Genomic DNA, 24,935 nt, shown 5'->3' on the forward strand with positions numbered 1-24,935 from the left:
CAAGTTTGCAACTTTCCTTTCATCTATACTCTTTCCACTTTTAGTTGAGGGCTCGAGTACTTGCTTTGAGCAAACTTGCAACTCTCCTATCAGAACTCTTTCCAATTTTAAATTAGAGTTGGGCACCTTGCATTGAGCAAGCTCGCAACTCTCATATTAGTACTCTTTTCACTTTTATTCGACGGTCCAGGACCTTGCTTTGAGCAAATTTGCAACTCACCTATCAGCAGTCTTTCCACTTCCAGTAAAGGGTTTCATCGTTTTTGGGTCAGTATAAATATTGGTAAATTTTTGCTGTAAAAGTGGCAATGCGTTTTGAATTAACCTGGAATCTTAGATAGACGATCTGACACCATAGACGAAATTATTTTCTGATACAACAATCCACCTATACATTTCGAAACTGTTTGTCTTTTAACGTAATTACCGCACCAAGCAATGAGCCAATCTATATTATGTATCCACTCATTGTTGAAACAATTTGCGATTTGCAACGTTTTCAGCTTTCTGCCCAATCAACCTGATCCCTTTGAGAAACTTGGAAACAACGAAGAAATTACACGGAAACTGAATTTATTTCGAATTAAAGTGTTTGTAATATTTTTATCTATCAAATTACGCAAATAAAACATTCAACTCTTGAAACCTGATTCATTTCTAAAATTTTAGATCAGCGAAACGATAAAATTTGACAAATCAAGCTTCTGAAAATTTTAAACGACTTTTATTCGATAAAATATGATTTTAAATAGTATGTCAGCAGAACTGAAAAATGAAGAATCATTTTTAACTTGGATAATGTGAAATTCAGTTTAAAAATTCACCCATTTTTAATAAATTCTATTTTAGCTGTGATTATCTGCATTGATATATAGAAAGACTAATTGTATAAATTTCAGGTTAGGATTCAATTATTTATATTTTATTGATGATAGATCCAGAGTGACGAAATACAACCAATCAAACGTTTCATTAGATCAGAATCTCACAAATAACACCGTTATACTCCCAGGTAGGAGGAGCATTCGCCATCCCTTGATAACGATAATTCGGGTCGGAATCAACAAAAAGGTAAACATTTGTGCGATCTTCATACTTAGTTCCCGATGGTAAGAAATCCGGATGCCATTTGGTGAAGGAATTCGCAGGTGTGACGTCACGAGTCTTCAAAGAAAAATGTCGTTAGATAGAGTCCATTATGCTTGGCATTCAATTTAATATCAACAATTATCTAGTTCCATTATTCAAAATATCATATATTATTGTTGATCCATGCTTGGTCAAATGTAAACACAAGTATTTATTGTGTCTCATGTGTTATCAGGTAAAACTTCATGCGCTGGACAAATATTTGTACGAGTATATTGCACTACACAATTCCTATATAACTTAACTCTACGCAGTTCGGTGCAAGACAAGTCTTCGGATCGAATTAGATTGTTAGGTTGTTGTAAAACGACTATAAACAACCTCCAATGTAATTTTAAGACACAAGTTTAAATCTCGCTAGCGCTCTGATGCACATGAATTGAAAAAACGCATTGCCAATATTCTTTAAAACTTTGAGAAGATGCATGGACGTTCTGAAAGCATGGAATTGAAAGTGTCAAATTTGGTAGAAATGCAACCCGTTCTGATGAACAATAGAACACCAAAAAATAGCGAAATCGTAACTTCATTTGCCTACGTATTTAAGTATAGTTTTCGAAGGCGCTGCAGTTTCCATTACAGCACTGCAGTATTATAAAGATCAAAGAACTTGACGACATAACAGTAACCGACTAAGCAGCAAGTCAGACAAAGCAAGTGTAAAAATAATGTCAACCTCAAAGAAAAGTTCAAGCAACGCAGGTCAATAGTTTTGCCTAGTGGTAATATACAGGATTGTCCATAAAAATGGGAGAGAACAGCACATTTGTATTTTTCATAGAACAGTAGCCAAGTCATAGCAACCAAATTACGTCATTTTTTACCTTCAAAATATTTTACTTTCTTTTCTTCATATGTTTGTATCTATTTTTAATTCGTGATTATACCCCCAGGCTTGCCCACGCAAATGAAAACTCCATGAAAAACATCCCATAGAATGGCACAGGCATAAGTTACTATTGGATGGAATTAGACAGAAAATACGTCCCACAGACAAGTCTGGCAACGCATATTACTTAAAATATATGACCACATCATTATTTTGCGTTTTGTTATTGCTCATGTACCATTTTCAGATTCTTGTTACCACGCTGGATTTGCGGCTCAAGTTGTAAACCTGAGGGAAAATGAGTATTGATATCATTTTCAAATATCGGTGGACATCAACGCCAAGACATTCAGCTAAACTACGAAAAAAGATTGTTGTCATTATGGCCTGCACAGTTGTATATAAAAGACTAACTCAAGTTGTGTCAAACATCTTTGGCCGTGTCCCACCCCAAACTCCCATTTTGAAATTTATTTTGAATTTTAACACAAGAATATAATTGACTTAACTATGAGATACTAACCATTGAATCAAAGTGGATTCCAGTCCATATTCTAATCAACACCTCCCCTTTTGGAATATTCCTTCTCAAGTAATTCACAATTGCATTGTATGATTTTTCATCTCGAATCAAACCAATATCTGCGTTGCGTTTTTTACAAATATCATCTGCTTCGTTGTAGTTGACATCAGAGCCAACTTGTATCACAGCAGAATAACAGATCTGTCCAACCTTCAATTTACAGTTTTCTGAAATGTAACAGTTGCATACAGTATTTAAAAGTATATTGAGTTAATAAATTTTAATAAATCCTAATTTTAGGCAAGTAGCACTAGTAACAATGTTGTGCTTTAGTATTTCCGAATAAAACTAGCCGACTTAATTAATAAAATGCATTGAATCCTATAACACTTTCTCCTTTTAGATTCAGTTATGCAATATCCTGCAACCAACATTCAGTCACCGGCATCACTCGGCTCCATCGAATAGCGAAATACATTCCGCTTCATTTTATTGCGAATTATTCGTTAAATATCCAAAACCTACAACATATTGGATGATATTTACATTAAACTTTACCTTGAGATGGAGTTGGTTTTAATCTTGTTTCTTTATCGGTTTTATTCGAGAGCTGCTCCTCCGAAACAGCAAGTTTTTGTTCAATCCGGGATATCGCTAAATGTTGATATAAGTGTTAAAGAGCATGGTTTTCCACTTTTCAAAACAACAAATCTGTAGCCAAGTTTCTTCAATCTTTTTTAATCTTTTTCGTTTTTAATTGTTAAGCGTAAGAGTTGAAATTATATTGATTACTATACTTTGTAGCTCATTATGGAATATTTTATTGTTCTCCGTTTTAGATCTGTTTCGGGAAACAAGTTCAGGAAATGTTTAAAACATTTCGAGAATACTAGAACCACAGTATTGAGACATATTTGATATCTTTCACCTTTCTTCATCTTATTGTTGTCTTCTACCAACTTTTCATTCATTTCTTGCATTTCAACCAAGTCTAAAGATAAAAATATCCAGTAAATCATGATGCAAGTTCGTTGCAGTATTAACAATGTTATTGAGACATGAAAATAAGACGAGAAGACATTAACTCGGTTTGTTTATATTATTTTAATAAAACCTTTGGGAATTGAAAATCGAAAAAAGATTCAAGATAACTTTGCACTTTGAAAGCTTGAGTAGTATTTAAAGTTGGTGTTGATGACGATGGCAGCGGGAATTTGAAGTTACGTGCAGACTTCAAGTATTCGTCAATCATTTATTTTAACATCAGCAATTGCAGTGTCACAAGCATCACTCTGATACACCAACCTTTTTTCAACTCTCTGATCTCAACAGACTGTTTCGTGTTTTTTCTCAATAGATTGTTTAATTTATTTGAATGTTCCTCAATTTGGTTGCCAGACTCGGGATTTCCTGTTTGAAAATAAAATCATCTTGCTAGTTTTATTAAATCACGAATGTTATCTTTTGAATTATTACTGATTCTCACTCTGCTTCCCATAACTGTGAATGTTTTTATATTGTCATTAAGAGTCTTTCCAAACTTCGGCTAAATCGAGGTTTAATTCAAGTTTCTTCAATTCGGATTTGATATTTTCAATATTTAACGAATATATAAGCGAAATCAAGTTAAATTGAGATAAATGTTTTCGAATTCACAAAAATTACAAATAAACCCACTGCTTATATACAAGAGGATTTTATGAACAGAATTTCCTGCACTGACATTTCAAAAAGGTGTATTTTATCAACATCTTTTCTTTAACGAAAAAATAAATTACAAAAGTTTAAACTGTAAGAAAATTTCTATACAATTCGGTGGATTCTGACTGATATATTTTATTGTGGTTATTGGCAATTGTCTTAAATGATTTATTGGTGCGAGCCTTTGTTTACGATTAGCGATTTTTTCGATTGAATGGTAGTTTTTAATGTACGGAACAAAACGCACAAAATTTAGCAATTACAGGTGTAGGGCAAAAATTTACAGTATAAGAGCCGCATGCAGCAAGACAGAAATATGTGAGAGCCGCATAATTTTAAAATTATTAATATTAGAACACCTTGAACAGAGAATTTACCCAAACGTCTAATAACAATAAATAAAATCACAAAGTATTTATTGCGATGACATATCTAAAGTACTTGACTTGCGTGTTTCCATTCTATCTGTGAGTTTTTGAAGACTGGACAATGCAGTGCGGGACTGAGACTAACCGCAATCAAGATGCAACGCAACAACCATGTGACCATTGTGACCTAAGATTTGTCGCTTGACTGATTCAAATTTGAAATTCCACGCTAAAACGATTTTCATACTAAAACATAATTTGACTCAATCATAAATGAACACTTTTTCAATCGATTTTTAAATTTAAAACAAACTGTTGCACTACAGATTCTCTTATAGTTGAATTTGGATAAAATTCTATGTTAGCGAGAAGAGCCGCATAAGAACTCTCAAGAGCCGCGCAGTTTGCCCACTGTTGGTATAGTTTTGTATTTGCTGTATCGTAAACACTGACCAGAAATTTCCTTTCCAAAATTTTCGATTTTTTCATCAAACTTGTTTTCTAATTTGTTCAATCCCATTCTGATGTTTGTGATATCTGAAAAAAAAATATTAAAGATATTTCTAGATTGGAAAACTTCATGAACACACTCCAATCGAAAATAAAAAACGAAACACGTCATTTCCGGTCAAGTACTGACTTATAACCTATATTAAAACATTTCATTAATCATTCGTTTAAACCACTCACCCAAATTTCTAGACACGAAATCAAGCCAACCCATAACGCTATTGGACTTGCATGTAATCGGGTATTCTGTGTCATGAATGTCGAAACCTGGTCTGTCCCATCCTACTGCAACCGGATCACATTGTGCAATCTAACAACTGGGTTTGGGAGAGCAGTGAAACACTGTTTCATCTTGACACCAGGATGATGCGACGACGTAGATTAAGATAAAAACGATTGAGAATTTCATCTCAAGATCCCAGTGCAGTTACTTAATAACTGAATGAGGAAAGCTTCAAGTTGGAATTAAGAAGTTCATTCGCTTATGTCAATGAGAAATGAAATTTCAAAGTATTTTACAAGAAATCATGGTTTCTGCAAACGGGCACTTAGCATGTTTGGTTCTATTTTGAACACCCTTACGTTCTTTGCAGCTGAGATAGTAGTGATCCAGAATGAGAGAAGCTAATTTAAAAGCGGAATTTTAAAAACAATTTTCCAGACATGGCTCTTCTGTAGTGCCGTAATGTAAAAAGAGAAAAGGGTATAAATTAAACTATGACGCATAATGCGAGTTATATAAATCGTATCGATTTAAAAACGACTTGTCAGATCTTTGTAGGGACGGTGGAAACCGCTTTTAAACACAGATAAGAAATGACAAACGATACTCCCTTCTAATGGACTTTTTATTGGCATAGCACAGTGTATATATTTTTAAGGCTATACTGTTTCTGCTTATCTCGCACTAATATAGAGAAATTTTTTTGGTATTATCTGGAATTTTCCGAGTATGACCATATAGGTGTTGTAATCTATATTACAATTTTAAAACTGATTAACTCATATTAGGACTTCCAGAATTGAACGATATCACGACGTCTCATCACATACAAAGAGTGTACGAATATCACCAGTATAATAAACGGTTCGTTCATTTTAAAACTCTAAAAACCCTGGGAACTATTCTATTGACCAGTTGCCTTCATATAGTCGATATAAAACTATACTGATATAGTTCCATTACCTCGCCTTTATGCCTAAAAATTCACCGCATTCGGGAATTTCTTAGAAGCAGACGCACGCTGTGTCGTGACGAAGCTTCAGATCTTAATCGGATTAGCGATGTCGCTCAACGTTCGTTATTCGATAAACAATGACATCGCAAAATAAAGTTCAGTTTTCTGGAATATTCTATTTTTTAAAAATCGAAATAAATTTAAAATATAAGTTTACAAAGGCTATTAAAACTTATCAGCATAATTAATCCAAAAGTAAAAAAAATTATTCCTTTTAGATTATAACCTTGTACAAGCTGGTGATGGTCGCTGTGAAATTGCCAAAAAAAAATATCAATGCTTACATTTTTGTAGTTAGAATTTATATTACGTGTGGTGAGTTCTAAAAAATTCTGTGCAAGAAAGCCGGGGCCTCACTATAATAATGAAAGATAGCAAAGACTTATAATGCTTTTTGATCTATTCATTTTCCACAATGATTTTTTAATAAACAGCATGAAAGATATTATACAGAAGCTGAATTCATTCAACGTTGATGAGACAAATTTTCATTCATGAATTTCTTAAATCAATATCATTATATTCAAAATATACAGATCAGCGAAACGAGATAATATGACAATAAATTGCAGTAAAAGTTATTCCACATGGTTTATTGGACACGTCAGTATACATAACGATCGTTTCAATATTATGTTGTTGTTCTTGTTAGTAATATTCTTCTTTTTCGTTATGATGAAATCGCTTTTCTCTTCGAATACTGGACCAATTGCTTTAAAATTTTCAGTGGTTAAAGATTGATTTTTTTGCCAGAAGGCTATTACTTTTACTTATTTCAAAATTTTCTGTGGACTTCGAGAGATTTTTTTTTTATGTGTCGAAATAAAAAAAATAGCGACACCTTGTGACGTGTTCATATATTTGAGCACAGCTCTCTTGTATTTTTCTATAGAATCGTTTTAAATTCAGTTTCCCTGCTTAGCTAATGTAAGATGCGAACTTCATAATACCAACCATTGTGCGATTGCGGCGTGGTATGCGACAAGATTTTGGTAAACTTTGGCAAGTTTCCTCTTTGAGTTGTGCGTTAAAACCAGGGGTGTGCAAACTGCGGCAAAGAAAAATTGTGCGACTCTCGGAGAGGTGTCGATTTTGAATGGAAACTCTACTCACGAAATTAATTTGTTCCGGAAGCCCCTTCGAAGAAAAAGGAAGGACGCAATTCACTTGTAAGTGCCCTAATCCGTTCTAAACCTCCACAAAACTCGACATGATATTTGTATAAATTATAATAAGGGTTAAAAGCCGTAACAGATACATGTTAAAATTAGATTACTGCATAATAAATAGAAAAGGTACTCATGAAAGGAAAAAACAACAGAGAAATACCGAATAAAGACTACCGGTACGAACGGTATATTGTTTACCTTTGGTCTTGGCCGACTAGGCTAGGCTAAACGAAGCCGCGGATAGTGGGAGGACGGCGGTGAGAGGAGGTGGGAAAATTTGACAGCTGGGAGATAACGCAATGTAAGAAAATGAGCACACACACACATGAAATTCAAATTTTCTCTTTTATTTTAACTGTTACGCGTATGTATCATCGTCTTCTCACTCAATTTCGCAAGCAACACATAGTACGTGCTCGCGGTAAGCAAACGGGATGATGGGATGGCAGATACTTTATTGCCGCATGGGAATGAAATAATTGTATAATATTTTCAATCAAAAAAATGGACGACGGTAGTGGCGCTAGGATAAGTGCGCCAAACAAGAAAAACGATATTTGAAGGTCGCTATATTCGAATATCAAATTCGAATTGGACATCTCTTTATCAGAAGCACTGCATTAAATTAATCTAAAATAAACAAGTATCACTACACGCATTTTTTTCGGTTCTCGCCCTATTTGTATATGTAGAAAATCTTTAGCCGAAGCAATATTTTACAAGAAAAATTTTCGTAAGTTGGATTTTTTGTATTCAGGGCCCTTCGTAGATAGAGTTTCTATGTGTGGCTTCACCCATTTAATATTATCTAGCCCTTCTGTAAAAAAAGGTTGCACACCCCTGATTTAAACTACCCTTTGTCGTGTCGGATCTCACACTCTACCTCTGGCATGGGCAGACTACGGCCCACAGGCCAAATCCGTCCGGTTGGGTTATTCAATCTGACTCTGCCTATAGGCTTGTAAGATTATGATCGTAGTTTGTGTAAGCTGTATTTTAGGTTGCCACTGAATTTCGACTTAATAGGACATCTCGCTCACTCGATTTGGCGCGTTTGTAACCTCTTTCTATCGCCCCTTGTGCGTATCTTTTTACGTCACACTTACATGGCCTGCAAGTCTAGGCGGCAAAATGTCTGGTCCTTGGTCTAAAAAGTATGCCCACCCCTGTCCTACCCTTTGGTATCAGATTCTTAGGACCTCCTGAAGTATGCGCATCAAGATGACGCACAACCTGAACTCATGATGTTTACAAGGTTAGGTTTCAGGTTGTGCGACATCTTGATGCGCATACCCAAGGAGTACCGATTCTTATATTCCCAATCCACGTATAAATATCATTACCATGAGACACTAACCATTGGATTGAAGTATATCTTTGTTCATATTCTGATATCCGACTTTTCCATAAGAATATTAATTCGTAAATAATACCCAATCTCATTGTAAGATGCTTCATTTCGTATCAAACCAACATCTGCTTTATGTTCCTCGCAAATATCAAATGCATTTTTGCAGTCGACATCAAATTTACTCAGAATCACAGCGAAGTAACAGATAATTCCGAACTTCAATTTGCAATTGCAGGTTTGAATGTTGTTTTAGTCTTTTTGGTTGGTTTGGTGATCTTCCTGAGTCTTTTTGAAGATGCTAAAGCTTCTCCGTTGTAGCAAGTTTTTGTTTAATAAGAAATATTACTAAATGTTAATATAAAAACTAAAATCCACATAATTGTTCAAACAACAATCAATATTCACAATCTCTATCTTTTTAAGTATTCCGTGTTAGAGTTTGAAATTTATTTACGGCACTATATTCAAAGTGGTATGGTCGTTGGCGTGGACATGCTTTTCATTACGCTATTTGTATTTCAGATCCGTTTAAAAATCGAATAAAATTAATGAGAATATATACAATGAGTGAAAACGTATGCGATTACTTGGTTTTTCCAGTGTCTATGAGGAAATCTACGTCGTCGGGCTTCACGGTTCGTTGCATATGAAAAAAGCCCCATGCTAAGTACAAAATTCGCTTCCGCAAGGCGGGTGCAAAATTGAGTCCTTTTCATACACGGCTATGGGTTTCGTAATGTAGCACAGTAAAAGCAAATGAGCCACTAATATTGCACAAGGTCAGATATTCTCATCCATTCGAAAAGATTAAAGTCACAATCACAAATCACAAGTCATAAATCGTTATACATCTTAATTTTAAAAAGAAATACAATTTCATAATTATCGATACTTAACCTTCATAAATTTCTACAGATTGTAGGCAAAATATTCATTTGTCATTTTGATAAAGCGGTTTTTCGTTTCGTAATTTTTTCATAATTTCTAGAGTACTTATATAACCTCCAGAAATGTTTCTAGAAAAATATGTTCTATTTAATGTTCACAAGAATATTATTTGTAGGATTTTACATTATTTCGTTGTCTTCTGTCGATCTGTTATTTCTTTTTTGAAATTTTACCAACTCTAATGAAAGAATAACATTCAGTAGCTCAGTACAGAATATTATAATGTTTTCAATTTTAATTTATATATCGTTTTTCAATAGGCAGATTAAAAAGCCATGTTAGTGGTCACCCACGGCTATAAACAAGTGTCAAAACATTTCGATAAAATAATACAAAAGTATTGAAGCCTATTAGTTTACTCTTACCTTTTTTCATTTTATTGTTGTCTTCTATCAAATTTTTAATGATTTCTTCAACTTGAGCCAATTCTAAAATAAAAAATATCCGTTTATTCATCTTTCGTTCTACAATAATATTATGTTTTAGACGTTGGGAGTTCAAAAAATTGCGCCTCATTTATCCCATTTTTAATATTATCACAAAAATTTTTTCAGCAATGATAATAGAAAAAATTCGAAACAATGTTACTGGTCGAAAACTTGAAAATGATTTAAAATTAATATCGATAGCGATAACAGAAAGTTTTTCAAGTTGCGTGTAGTTCCTACCAGACTTCAAACAAGTGTAACTAGAACCACACTGTTGCATTTACCAACCTTTCTTCTCTCTCTCTGACCTCAGTGGACTGTTTCATTGCTTTGCTCGAATGATTGTTTATTCTATCAAATTGTTCCTCAATTTGATTGCAAGATTCACGAGTTTCTGTCCGAAAATAAATAACTTTATTGAAGCACGAACGTTATAATCTGAATTATTAATGATTCTCACCCTGCTTCTCGACATTGTCTATATTTTTTATTTTGTCAGGTTTTGTTCAAGTTCTTTCAATTCTAATTTGATATTTCCGATGTGAAAATAAATAAATAAATAAGCTAAGTAAAACAAAACTAACCACATTTCAATGCCGTTTTTATTTATTACACCTAAAATTAAACCAGGGGTCGGTAAGGTTTCTGGACCCGGCAAGAAAACTTTTGCCTACCTAGACTGGCGGGCATCTAAGTGTGACGTAATAAGTTACATTCATGAACAATATTTATAGTGCTGCAAAAGAAAAAGTGGAAAACAATAATCCTGCCAACACTAAATTTAACAAATTTCTCTAGGTAACGGGTTGAATTTGAAGTATCATCATATTCGGGTGCGGATGATGTGTGAGGAATTAAGATTTTTATTTTAGCCGACGATTCGCTTCTATTTTCATCGGATTTCATATTTTCAACGACAATTTATATTCATAATAACTATAGTCGTAATTTCGACAGGCACAAGTGGGTCGGATAAAACACTTTGGTGGGTCGGATCCGGCCTACGGACTGTAACTTGTCCACACATGTACTAACTTGTGATAAATGTTGGTTTAAAAAAAAATCAATTTTTGCTTTTGATTTGTTTTACAGGCAGAACCTAGAACTGTATAAAGTAAATTATTTGCTGTTAGTGTGTGTGCAGCGTTTGCAAAAACAACGAGTACAATAAATCATTAAAAAAGATGTATTGAAATTGAAATAAGTGCATGTAGGCTTTTTAACAAATTGCTAGTCTTCGAAATTTCTGCGATTAAAAATCGCCCCGTAGAACATATCCGTTAGAGCAGTTGTTTCGAACCACGGGTCCGCGAAGCTACTTTGTCAGTCCGCGAGGGGTTTCGTCGTTTTGATTTTTATGCCGTCTCAATCGCTTTCCCGAAGCCGAAAAGTTGAAGTTGCGTTGGGTTATTATGCGATTTCTCTTGCGCCGTCATATTGCTGTTTGATAAGTGCCGTCCGGCGACGTCTTGGCGGGACCTCCAGAAGTATGCGCACCAAAATGGCGCACAACCTGAACATATTATGTGTGTACCGGTTGGGATTCAGGGTATACGACATCTTGGTGCGCATACTTCTAGAGCACCTCTTGGCGCCGAGTAATCACAATTTTCGCTTTCCCGGTTTCGATCCATCGCAAAAGCACTCCATCGAACCTCGCAAGATAGTTTTCTTCATTTAAAAAGTTTTCTGTTTGCCTTTTTACCTAGAAACATGGTGAGTGCCCGCCAATGCATTAATTGCGAAAATATATGTTATTATATCATGTTCCATTCATTTCAATTTTTTGCCGGTCCGCGACTACATTTTATTTAAATATTACCGTCCCGCCAGGTTGAAAAGGTTGGGAACCACTGTGTTTAAGTATTTAATGATACTGTAATATTACATCTTCCGTTTAGATCACAAAACAGTCGCTGCGTAGTCGAAACAAAGTTTTTTGAAACGACAAAATCGCAGAATGATTTCATCTCTGTTACTCTGTTATACATTTTAACAACGAGACTATCAACGAGTAAACTTTCCACAGCATGATTCTGAATTCAGTTTTAAGCTACATGAGTCGTTTCTATCCGCTCCCGTGGTTGCTCTTATTGGCATCATCAAAACATGATTGCTCCACATCATTTTACGCCTCCATTTTGTATTTTGAAAATTTATCGGAACAAAACGGATCAGACCATAAGATACCTATGACATAACAATAAAGTGGTTCTTTTTCCCCTTCCGAACTAATAAATCAGAGATAAATTGAATGCACGCGTTAAACGCAATTTTAATAATGTTCATGAAATATTGTTTATGACTGCTACGCGGCATGACCGGGACATTTAAGTCTATCTGGCGGGTCGCCGCTATGCTTGTCAAAACCGGTACGGTAAGCCTATATATACTACTAGTAGTGTCACGGAATTTATTATCCGTGTGTTTTAATTTAGTTTGTATTTTTATATTTGTCTATATGCTTTCCGAGGACCCTTAATTTGGATATACTTCATCCGGGTCCGGTTACTGTGAGTCTCCGACCACCATCGAGTCGTGAGAAAAAGAGCTTCCCGCCTTTTCTCCGGTCGCCGCGCTGGTGGCCGGACGTGTTTTGCCTGTTTTAAATGTGAAGTTGCCTCATAATAAACCACAAACCGGAATCTGAGTCTTCTGATTCCATACCCACGGTAGCAACATCTTTCTACCGTGACAGTAACACCCTAATCCCTTTGAAATATCTTGGCAATAAATGCATCAAATATGGAAGACTATGTAGTTACTTGTATTTACAAACGTATTGGTACTATGCTGGTATCGGCATTATAAATTATTTCTTACAATAGTCAAAATATGGAAATCATCTGCTGCGGATGTTTTATTTTTATCCAGTGCATGTTATTTCAAAGCGATGGGCACGTCCATTTCCATCTCGTCACTGCCAACATCTCAGCTGAGCTTGATTAGCTTCTGAATTATCCTCCCAAGACCCGTTTACGACAAACGAAACTAATTTAAGACGGTTCTTAATCAAACGCGTTTGTAAAATACGGGTAAAGTTTTGTGTACACTGTACTGTTATTATTTACTTTTAAATGTTTTGCAGATTTCATCGTAAAAGCGATGATAGATAAAGGACAAGGACAGAAGAGCTCAATTAAAGGCATGTCATTTAAAATGAAGGACAGTTAGCAATCATAACTATAGGTTTCGAGTCGTGAGAAACGCAAAAGTTTTGTAATCAGTTCACAAAAATGTGTTGTGGACGAAAGATCGAAATAAAATTTTATGATATTATACGAGTGAATGTCTCCAGTACTCTTTATCACGTCTTCCCATGTTAAACAGTGGAGACAGGTGCTAAAAGATATTATGGTTTATGTATATTCGATTATAGATTTTAAGAAGTTCGATACTTCAGAAATAATCCAGATTCTTCGCCTTTTTTGTATTTTTCGCGAATGAATCAAAATAAAATCTATCTCTCTAGTGTCATATTAGCCTACTTGAAAAGTTGACGCCATAGTATCAAGACGCTAAGAGGGTGACCTCGGCCGCAATTCCCGAATCCCATGAAAGTCTGGAATAAATATTATGGTTTATGTATATTCGATTATAAATTTAAAAAAGTTAAGAAGTTCGATACTTTAGAAATAATCCAGATTCTTCGCCTTTTTTGTATTTTTCACGAATGAATCAAAATAAAATCTATCTCTCTAGTGTCATATTAGCCTACTTGAAAATTTGACGTCATAGTATCAAGACGCTAAGAGGGTGACCTCGGCCGCGATTCCCGAATCCCATGAAAGTTTGGAATAGAATACGGCTCATTTTGCCATTGTTGAAAAGCTTGTGGAATGAAAACAGCGGGTTCAATTATTAAGTCAGAGATATAAACGATTATCGCAGTGTTTCAGGCCCAGGCTCGTTGTTTAAATAATCCAAGTGCACGCATCTAAAAAAAATACCTGGCTAAGTAATCCCATACCCGACGTGGACCGGTAACCGGAATGGTAATCGGACGAGAGACCGTGGTTCTCCATATGGTTAAGCCGTCTTGTTGGTCGGGATAAATATGTAAATTCTATCCACTCTCCCCCTTTTCTTTTCCATTCAAAAAAGATTCGCTATTCCTCTCCTATCTAATCCTTTCAATTGACGTCATTGGTCACGTGGTCCGAGAAACTCAGCTGATGACAACAACAAAACAAAGTTGAACCTGAAGCATGGGGGTCGCGTTTCCGTTGATTTAAAACATTGGCAATACGGAAAATACAGCAATATAAGTTTAACAATGTATGACAGTTCGTTCGATTCAATGCAAAATGCATGTTAGCGTATCTATAGCTCTTTTGGTAAATACGGTACAATGGCGCTTGACGGTTGTCTGGTTAAAGTTTTTAGCGGCGCAAACATGCTCTGCATTCTCGGGTTCGTTCTGCCGCAATTAACAGGATTGATTGTACCGGTACCGGTGCTATATCGGTACCGTGTTGTTTGCCTGCTTCTGTATTTAGGTCTATCAGTTCAAGTAGGGTATGTGTTGCCGGTAGATTTATATCCATATATCAGTACTGCTGTACTGGCAGACTGGTGTTTCATCAAAACTATGCTATTCTATACCTACTGCTATGCGGTACCGGTACGGTACCTACCGGTATGGGGTCTCATGTACTTTCTTACCTGAATAACTTCTAGTGGGCGTGGCGTAACAATTTTTGGATATATGATTCCTGACCCCCACCTGATGACGTCATCCAAAAATTACGTCACTGCGACGTCACAATAACGAAATACAGCTTGCCAAAGTATAGCGACGGTCCCCCGTAATGGCGCCTACGAGTATGTCAATAAGCTCAAACGTCAGCGACCTCTCTCTTATCGGGGTCGTTGTACAGAGCTCAAAATAAACAAGAATCACAAGCGACTAAATTGTCGCCAAGGAACGTTCACGATATCCCATTCTGACCAATTTCTGTCCAACAATAGCTCATGTATCGTGCTACAATCTAAAATAGAGCGTTATACGATACAACTCTAACCAAGGCTTTAGACAAGCAGAAAATACATGTTATTTTACGCAATGGTTGAAGTTGTGTACCACACACATAAAGACTTATTATTTTATGTCCAGCAATAGCTCATGTATTGTGCTACGATCTATTAATAGGGTGATATACGATACCGCTCTGAGCTAGGCTTTAGACAAACAGAAAGAACATTTAATTCACGCAATGATTGAGGTTAGGTGCCGCAGACATAAAGACTTGTTATTTAATATCCAGAGACTGATCATGTATTGGGCCACATTTTATTAATAGGACGTGGAACGCTTTCACTCTATGCAAGGCTTTAGACAAGCAGAAACCGACATATTAATTTGCCTTAGCGCAATGGATGTAGTTTCTTACCTCGATAACTTATACTTATCTTAGCGTAACAATTTTTGCATATATCATTCCTGACCCTCACCTGACTTCGTCATCCAAAAATTACGTCAATGCGATGTCACAATAACGAAATCGAGCTTGCCCAATAATAGCGACCATAATGCAATCGTGATAAATACGCCTGTGTGTCCGGTATGGGTGTAGTTTCGTACCTCAATAACTTCTAGTTAACTTAGCGTAACAATTTTTGCACGTAATATTCCTGACCCTCACCTGATTTAATCATCAAAAAATTACGTCAATACGACGTCACAATAACGAAATAGAGCTTGCCTAATAATAGCGACGATTACTGGTAATGCCACCTATGGATGTAGTTTCTTACCTCAATAACTTTTAATTATCTTAGCGTAACAATTTTTGCATATAATATTTCTGACCCTCACCTGACTTCATCATCCAAAAATTACGTCAATGCGACTTCACAATAACGAAATAGAGCTTGCCTAATAATAGCGACCATAATGCAATTGTGTTAAATACGCCTGTCTGTCCGCTATGGGTGTAGTTTCATACCTCAATACCTTCTATTAGGCTTAGCGTAACAATTTTTGTATATATGATTCCTGACCCTCACCTGACTTCGTCATCCAAAAATTACGTCACTGCAACGTCACAATCACGAAATAACGCTTGCCCAATAATAGCGACGATTACTAGTAATGCCACCTATGAATGTAGTTTCTTACCTCAATAACTTATACTTATCTTAGCGTAACAATTTTTGCATATAATATTCCTGACCCTCACCTGACTTCGTCATCCAAAAATTATGTCACTGCGACTTCACAATAACGAAATAGAGCTTGCCTAATAATAGCGACCATAATGCAATCGTGATAAATACGCATGTGTGTACGCTATGGGTGTAATTTCTTACCTCAATAACTTCTAGTTAACTTAGCGTAACAATTTTTGCATATATCATTCCTGACCTTCACCTGACTTCGTCATCTAAAAATTACGTCACTGCAACGTCACAATCACGAAATAACGCTTGCCCAATAATAGCGACGATTACTAGTAATGCCACCTATGGATGTAGTTTCTTACTTCAATAACTTCTAGTTAACTTAGCGTAACTATTTTTGCACATAATATTCCTGACCCTGCCCTGACTTTGTCATCCAAAAACTACGTCAATGCGAATTCACAATAACGAAATAGAGCTTGCCTAATAATAGCGACCATAATGCAATCGTGATAAATACGCCTGTGTGTCCGCTATGGGTGTAGTTTCGTACCTCAATAACTTCTATTAGGCTTAGCGTAACAATTTTGGTATATAAGATTCCTGACCCTCACCCGACTTCGTCATCCAATAATTACGTCACTGCAACGTCACAATCACGAAATAACGCTTGCCCAATAATAGCGACGTTATTCGTAATGGCACCTATGGATGTAGTTTCTTACCTCCATAACTTCTAGTTAACTTAGCGTAACAATTTTTGCATATAATATTCCTGACCCTCACCTGACTTCGTCATCCAAAAATTATGTCACTGCGACTTCACAATAACGAAATAGAGCTTGCCTAATAATAGCGACCATAATGCAATCGTGATAAATACGCCTGTGTGTCCGCTATGGGTGTAGTTTCTTACCTCAATAACTTCTAGTTAACTTAGCGTAACAATTTTTGCATATAATATTCCTGACCCTCACCTGACTTCGTCATCAAAAAATTACGTCAATGCGAATTCACAATAACGAAATAGAGCTTGCCTGATAATAGCGACCATAATGCAATCGTGATAAATACGCCTGTGTGTCCGCTATGGGTGTAGTTTCTTACCTCAATAACTTCTAGTTAACTTAGCGTAACAATTTTTGCATATATCATTCCTGACCCTCACCTGACTTCGTCATCCAAAAATTACGCCACTGCGACGTCACAATAACGAAATAGAGCTGATCACCCTCAATGGCGTCGTCGATTATGTTAACAAACTCAATGAGGCCCGCCACCTCACGACCACACACACCTAAAGATTTGGTATTTTATATTATCCAGCAACAGGTTATGCATTGTGCTGTTAGTTATTATTAGGGCGTTTTACGATAGTACTCTATGTGAGGCTTTAGACAAGCAGTAAGAACATATTAATTCACGCAATGGTTGAAGTTGGATACCACACACATAAAGATTTGTTATTTTATGCCCAGCGATAGATTATGTAATGTGCTACAATCTACTAATAGGGCGGTATACGATATCACTCCAAGCAAGTCTTTAAACAAGCAGAAGCGGACATATTGATTTAAGTTCACGTTGTCCGTGTAGTTTCCTATGTCCATAACTTCATTTTGTCGTAAGTCGATACAATTTCGAGTTACGTTGAGCACAACTAAATTTTACTAGACAGATAAATCGTTATACGCTGAAAAGTCAACTTTTTTAATGTTCGGGAAGAAAGACAATCGTCTCGAATGTGGGACACACTGTGCAAGTGTAAGACAAGCATGTAATCACGGAGATTGATTCGGAAATTTCGAATTTTAACCCCGCCTCATTTAAAGATCCTTCCTGCATGCACTATCGCCTGCTAGTTCTCTGATACATCTCTGTTAGAGTCATTTTCTAACACGTAGTGGGATTACCGTATATTTTTTATTGTCCCAAAAACTATTTATATTTTCAAGTTGATTTCGCAATAAAAGCAATATTGAAATCCGGTCATTCTATATTTAATTTAGCAGTCTGTATTAATAAACTGAAGAATAATACGGTAAATCAACCCGGAAAAAGTACCAATTAGGTCTGATGATCGCCAGATAGACTATATCTAAATCAATTTCTTTGATGTACCCGTTTACAACAAAAACCATCGGCTTAAGATCCTTCAAATGTTAATACCACTACAATGTTTCCAGAACTTTTTCATCTTGCGGTTCACTAACAGCGAAATATTAAGAAAAATGTTTTCTGTTCTCATACCGATCTTTGAACACTCGCTCGCTAAAATTGGTTAACAGAAATTTGACATAGTGGAGGAAGTGGTATAGTATTTGATCTCCAAGTAATTCAGGGGAAATGTGAAAAAGGATGAAAGAGGATCATATTTATAGGCTCTTCAATTTTCTAACTGTTGAAATTTGGAATGGATTCGACTTCAAGCGCAAACGATAATTAAGCATTCGTTCACGTGGGACGTGGATTCAGAACGTGGGTGTTCTATAAAATTATAGCGCTTTTCAAAATTGAAATAGGCACCAAACAAAGCCAAATTTTAATCAGAACAAGTAAAATGGCTATGTCATAGTCGCGCAGAGAAATGGGAGTAAAATGGAAATCACAAATACAGCACACATTAAAGTAGTGCATAATTATTCACACGTCTGTCTCAAATATTTTCATTGTCCTTTTTGAGAATCTGAGTACCCTGTGCCAAAAGTCTCCCGAATCCGACTATAGGGATAGAATGTCAAGATCCGTAAAATATTTGCCTTTGTATATGTGGCACTACACTCATTGGGGGACCGTAAATTAATATGCCTGTTTCTCATCCAAAGTCTTAGTCCGGCAGATAAGGGGACCTTTTTGGCCCAAGTTTGATTTCAGACATAAAGTTTTTTTTATTTGTGATTATTCATCTTGGGGTCATTGCCCATCATTTCTACATGGGTGTGGCGTTTGCAGCCTTGAGCACTTTTTTACGGCTCGATATTTGTATTAGTGTTTTTTGTCAAACCTGTGCATCATAATGACGCACAACCTGAACCATAGCCTGTTACAATACTATGTTCAGGTTGTGCGCAATCTTGGTGCACAAACTACGCAAGCACCAAATTTACTAGGAAATAAAATCGATATCTTCTAGGTATTTGTTGAGCCCAGCTTTGGGTCGCGACCCATATACAGTATATGGAAATACTGTCGAAACATACGCGTAAAATAAAGAGTACTATTTCAAAATACCCGTTTTTTGTTGCAATTAACAGTACAAGCCTGCTAATATAGTCGCCAGTGGTTCAAGTGGATATATACCCAGTGGAGAACAGTCAATTATTTGTTGGCGAGAATTGTTATGCAGCGGGATGATCACGACGACGCAGTGAAAGATAATGATATCACGAGAACAAGAATGAGAAAATTGCTACATTTTATATTATATCCCTGGGAAAGAATGTAGTTCATTCTTATGTTCCATGCCAATGCTTTTCAAACTACCAGAGACTCTCAACACTTTTGCTTCTTCTCTTCTATAAAAATACATTGTTATTATGTATTCGCATTTCCATCTGTTTGTTCGTGCTCCCAGATAACCGATCAGCGCCTCCAAGGAGGACGGGGTCCCCTTTCAAGAAACCCTGTCATAAACTAAAAGAGGCGACCGTGCTTCTCTTGCCTGTTGTCATGCTGTCCCTGGAATTCAGCTACAACAAAAATTTCACGAAAACGGATTTTTAAATTTTATGATTTTATTAATATTCTCAACAATGAATGATATACGGGTGGTAAAATGCCAAGTTATTCCAACAACATGATCATGTTTTGCAATTTACAACCAATATTTTGTATGTAACTTTGTTTGACAGAGCCCCAAGAGCTCTAACTACAAATATCAAAAATGTGAGGCTAAAATAGTCACACTACAACATTGTCAAATGTGCTGTATTTACGATAGATAACAGGTTTACCAAAAAGAATTACATGCAAAATGGTAAAATAAAGATCAATTCAGCAATATCTACTTGGTGATATTCATCTGTTGATGATTTTATGTGTTTGTTTCGGAGGTTTAATAACAGAAGTAATTGTGGTTGTTGGGGATGTTTTAAAAAAGGTTGCATGGAAAAAAGTTTTCACAAAATGTCAAGGTTTGATAGTAGTAGAGAAGTAGAAAAAATACTCCCATGTTTGTTTTTCCATTTGATAACCACGCCACAGAACTTCCCCGATAAGTATACGCAGCAATTGCGAGAGGCAGAAATGCTAAGATGGGATTTCATCGCATTACAAACCAATATTAGCAATTCTTATATATATTCGCGCATTAACATCTGAACAGCGTGGAAAAGATTGTACCCATCTACACACTTTAAGAACTATGTCAGATGAGCGTCATATTATCGAATATCAGTAAAGGAATAGTTCAATGGGAAAAGACATATAAGGCGGAACTTTCAGTAGTATGCAATCAAATAATCTTATTGTAGAATATATATTTAAAAACATTTTGTCACGCCAACTGCAGTCCGAAACTTTTTGTCTCTGGCTGAGCTTAGATACCAATTGGCACTCATGTAAACTGGTAAGACTGTAAGAGGCACACGATGGAGCAGATACTAAGAGTATCCATCCCCTAGCTGTCATTTGAGTGGGTACTGCTGTTTTTATTGCAGATGTTACTGATCTTTTTGTATTAAAGATTTACTGGCATCACCGATTTAAGGATGTTGGAAACCAACCCGCAATATTACAAAACTTACTTTCAACACGCGGTTTGAATGAATGAAAAAGCTGAAACTAGTATTCTTTAGAACAGCATACAAATTCTATGGAATGAAATCATACACAAAAGCTCGTCAAAAACCTATAGCTCAATAATCAAATGGAATTTGATGCATGTGCGCGTTACCACGTACAACCGAAGCACGCAGGAAAATGCGTGTGATGTACTAGTATTCAAAACGTTTGACTCAACTATGTTGGCATAACAGGTGCACATCTCGGTTTCGCATACGCATACCTTCTATCTCCACAAGGATATATTAATTTTGCCAAAGTCAATGCAGCACTGAAAGGTTGCGGTTCTTCCAAAAGAAAACACGTTACACATCTTTAGATACCAGTGGATGGTATTACATGGCCTTGTTCGGAGTGAAAGACGAGGTCAAATATTCCAATCCAATTCAACTAATAAAATATTTCACAAGTCCCTAAGCTTAAACTAGGAAAACGAAATGCCAGATGTAGTTTGAAGAGCGCAATAGAAAGTGGCTAGATGCTGTCGATGGATCTTGGCTTGTATTAGTGAAATAAACTACCATTTATTCTACTAAAATTGAATTTCTGACATTGTAAGGAGATTCAATGTTACTATGTATGCAAACCTAAACCATGTAGTTATGAAATGATTGTTTTTAACAAAAAGGCGCTCTTGAAGTATTTGTACCAAGATGGCGCACAACCTGAACACAACCTGTGTGGTTACCAGGTTAGGGTTCAGGATGTGCGTCATCTTGGACCGAATACTTTAAATCCACTTAAAAAAAATTGCTCAACATTACTCCACACCCACCTGGGTATCATTATATATGTCACATACATTATATCTAAGCAACAAAAAAAAACTTTATGTCCCAAAACAATGTTAAGGCCCGATTCTGCCGGACTATCTTATCCAAAATGTATAGTTTACAAAAAACAAATTAAAATATAAACCTCACTGATAAATGGTGGCACAATACAAAATACACCCATATAATGTGGACGTAAATTAATATGTCCGTTTCTGCTTGTCTAAAGCCCTGCTTAGAGTGATATCGTGTAACGCCATATTAATATATTGTAGCCCAATACATGATCTATGGCTGGACATAAAATAACAAGTCCCTCCTTATGTGTGTGTGGTAGGGAGGCCGCTGCCCTCACTGAGTTTGTTAACGTAGTCGCAGACGCCATTACGGGTCATCAGCTCTATTTTGTTACTGTGACGTCGCATTGGCGTAATTTTTTGATGACGAAGTCAGGTGAGGGTCAGGAATATTATATGCAAAAATTGTTACGCTAAGTTAACTATAGGTAATTGAGGTACGAAACTGCATCCATAGGTGTCATTACGAATATCGTCGCTATTATTGTGCAAGCCGTATTTCGTGATTGTGACGTTTCTGTGACGTACTTTTTGGATGACGAAGTCAGGTGAGGGTCAGGAATGATATATGCAAAAATAGTTACGCTAAGCCTAATAGAAGTTATTGAGGTACGAAACTACACCCATGGCGTACACACAGGCGTAATTATTACGAGTTCTTTATTGTCGCTATTATCAGGCAAGTTCTATTTCGTTATTGTGAAGTCGCATTGACGTAATTTTTGGATGACGAAGTCAGGGCAGGGTCAGGAATGATATATGCAAAAATTGTTACGCTAAGTTAACTAGAAGTTATGGAGGTAGGAAACTACATCCATAGGTGCCATTACGAATAACGTCGCTATTATTGGGCAAGCGTTATTTCGTGATTGTGACGTTGCAGTGACGTAATTTTTGGATGACGAAGTCAGGTGAGGGTCAGGAATCATATATACAAAAATTGTTACGCTAAGCCTAATAGAAGGTATTGAGGTATGAAACTACACTCATAGCGGACAGACAGGCGTATTTATCACGATTGCATTATGGTCGCTATTATTAGGCAAGCTCTATTTCGTTATTGTGAATTCGCATTGACGTAATTTTTTGATGACGAAGTCAGGTGAGGGTCAGGAATATTATATGCAAAAATTGTTACGCTAAGATAAGTATAAGTTATTGAGGTAAGAAACTACATTCATAGGTGGCATTACTAGTAATCGTCGCTATTATTGGGCAAGCGTTATTTCGTGATTGTGACGTTGCAGTGACGTAATTTTTGGATGACGAAGTCAGGTGAGGGTCAGGAATCATATATACAAAAATTGTTACGCTAAGATAATTAAAAGTTATTGAGGTAAGAAACTACATCCATAGGTGGCATTACCAGTAATCGTCGCTATTATTAGGCAAGCTCTATTTCGTTATTGTGACGTCGTATTGACGTAATTTTTTGATGATTAAATCAGGTGAGGGTCAGGAATATTACGTGCAAAAATTGTTACGCTAAGTTAACTAGAAGTTATTGAGGTACGAAACTACACCCATACCGGACACACAGGCGTATTTATCACGATTGCATTATGGTCGCTATTATTGGGCAAGCTCGATTTCGTTATTGTGACATCGCATTGACGTAATTTTTGGATGACGAAGTCAGGTGAGGGTCAGGAATGATATATGCAAAAATTGTTACGCTAAGATAAGTATAAGTTATCGAGGTAAGAAACTACATCCATTGCGCTAAGGCAAATTAATATGTCGGTTTCTGCTTGTCTAAAGCCTTGCATAGAGTGAAAGCGTTCCACGTCCTATTAATAAAATGTGGCCCAATACATGATCAGTCTCTGGATATTAAATAACAAGTCTTTATGTCTGCGGCACCTAACCTCAATCATTGCGTGAATTAAATGTTCTTTCTGTTTGTCTAAAGCCTAGCTCAGAGCGGTATCGTATATCACCCTATTAATAGATCGTAGCACAATACATGAGCTATTGCTGGACATAAAATAATAAGTCTTTATGTGTGTGGTACCCAACTTCAACCATTGCGTAAAATAACATGTATTTTCTGCTTGTCTAAAGCCTTGGTTAGAGTTGTATCGTATAACGCTCTATTTTAGATTGTAGCACGATACATGAGCTATTGTTGGACAGAAATTGGTCAGAATGGGATATCGTGAACGTTCCTTGGCGACAATTTAGTCGCTTGTGATTCTTGTTTATTTTGAGCTCTGTACAACGACCCCGATAAGAGAGAGGTCGCTGACGTTTGAGCTTGTTGACATACTCGTAGGCGCCATTACGGGGGACCGTCGCTATACTTTGGCAAGCTGTATTTCGTTATTGTGACGTCGCAGTGACGTAATTTTTGGATGACGTCATCAGGTGGGGGTCAGGAATCATATATCCAAAAATTGTTACGCCACGCCCACTAGAAGTTATTCAGGTAAGAAAGTACATGAGACCCCCGGTATGGCAGGCATCGACTATATGTCAGTACGGTATGTGGATTGCTCAGCGAAAACATCAGCAATCAGGCAATGCGTTCAAATGTAAAATTATCCCCATGGCATATCGGTATGAGATTCGATCCTATATCTGTATATATTTTCATTCCCGTATGATAGAATTTACATATGTACCGGTATCCCTGTACTGCAGTACTGTACTGTGGATAAAATTGAATCAACGAAATGGTTGATTATTTATTTATTCAAGACATTTGAAACGTCGTCATATGAAATGTCAAAATAAATGAAACGACTGAACGATAATTAACGATGAACATGGGCATGCCTATTATATGAAATTTATATACATAACAGACCAACATCAAATACATATCAAAACTACCAAATTGGGTCCTTTGTGATGTGAAAAGCCCCATGCAGGCAGACAACAGTACAAATATAATCAATTATTCTGTGCTACTGCTAATGCAGCACTCGCTTGTCACAAACTGTTAATCGAAATGTGATGAAAAT

General features: G+C 36.3%; 1 protein-coding gene across 1 annotated transcript; it reads right to left on the bottom strand.

Moving 5' to 3' along the window:
* Positions 1-928: 928 nt before the first annotated feature.
* Positions 929-5,294, bottom strand: LOC120348428 (uncharacterized). The gene is made up of 7 exons (XM_078115652.1): positions 5,261-5,294; positions 5,024-5,107; positions 3,807-3,911; positions 3,430-3,492; positions 3,060-3,155; positions 2,502-2,728; positions 929-1,164 (listed from the first exon to the last, which is right to left on the bottom strand). Exons 1-7 carry the CDS (start codon positions 5,292-5,294, stop codon positions 973-975), a joined length of 801 nt encoding a protein of 266 aa, XP_077971778.1. The 3' UTR covers positions 929-972.
* Between the last annotated feature and the right edge of the window lie 19,641 nt (positions 5,295-24,935).

Source organism: Styela clava, chromosome 8 (assembly GCF_964204865.1).
Source record: "Styela clava chromosome 8, kaStyClav1.hap1.2, whole genome shotgun sequence".
NCBI classification, from domain to species: domain Eukaryota; kingdom Metazoa; phylum Chordata; class Ascidiacea; order Stolidobranchia; family Styelidae; genus Styela; species Styela clava.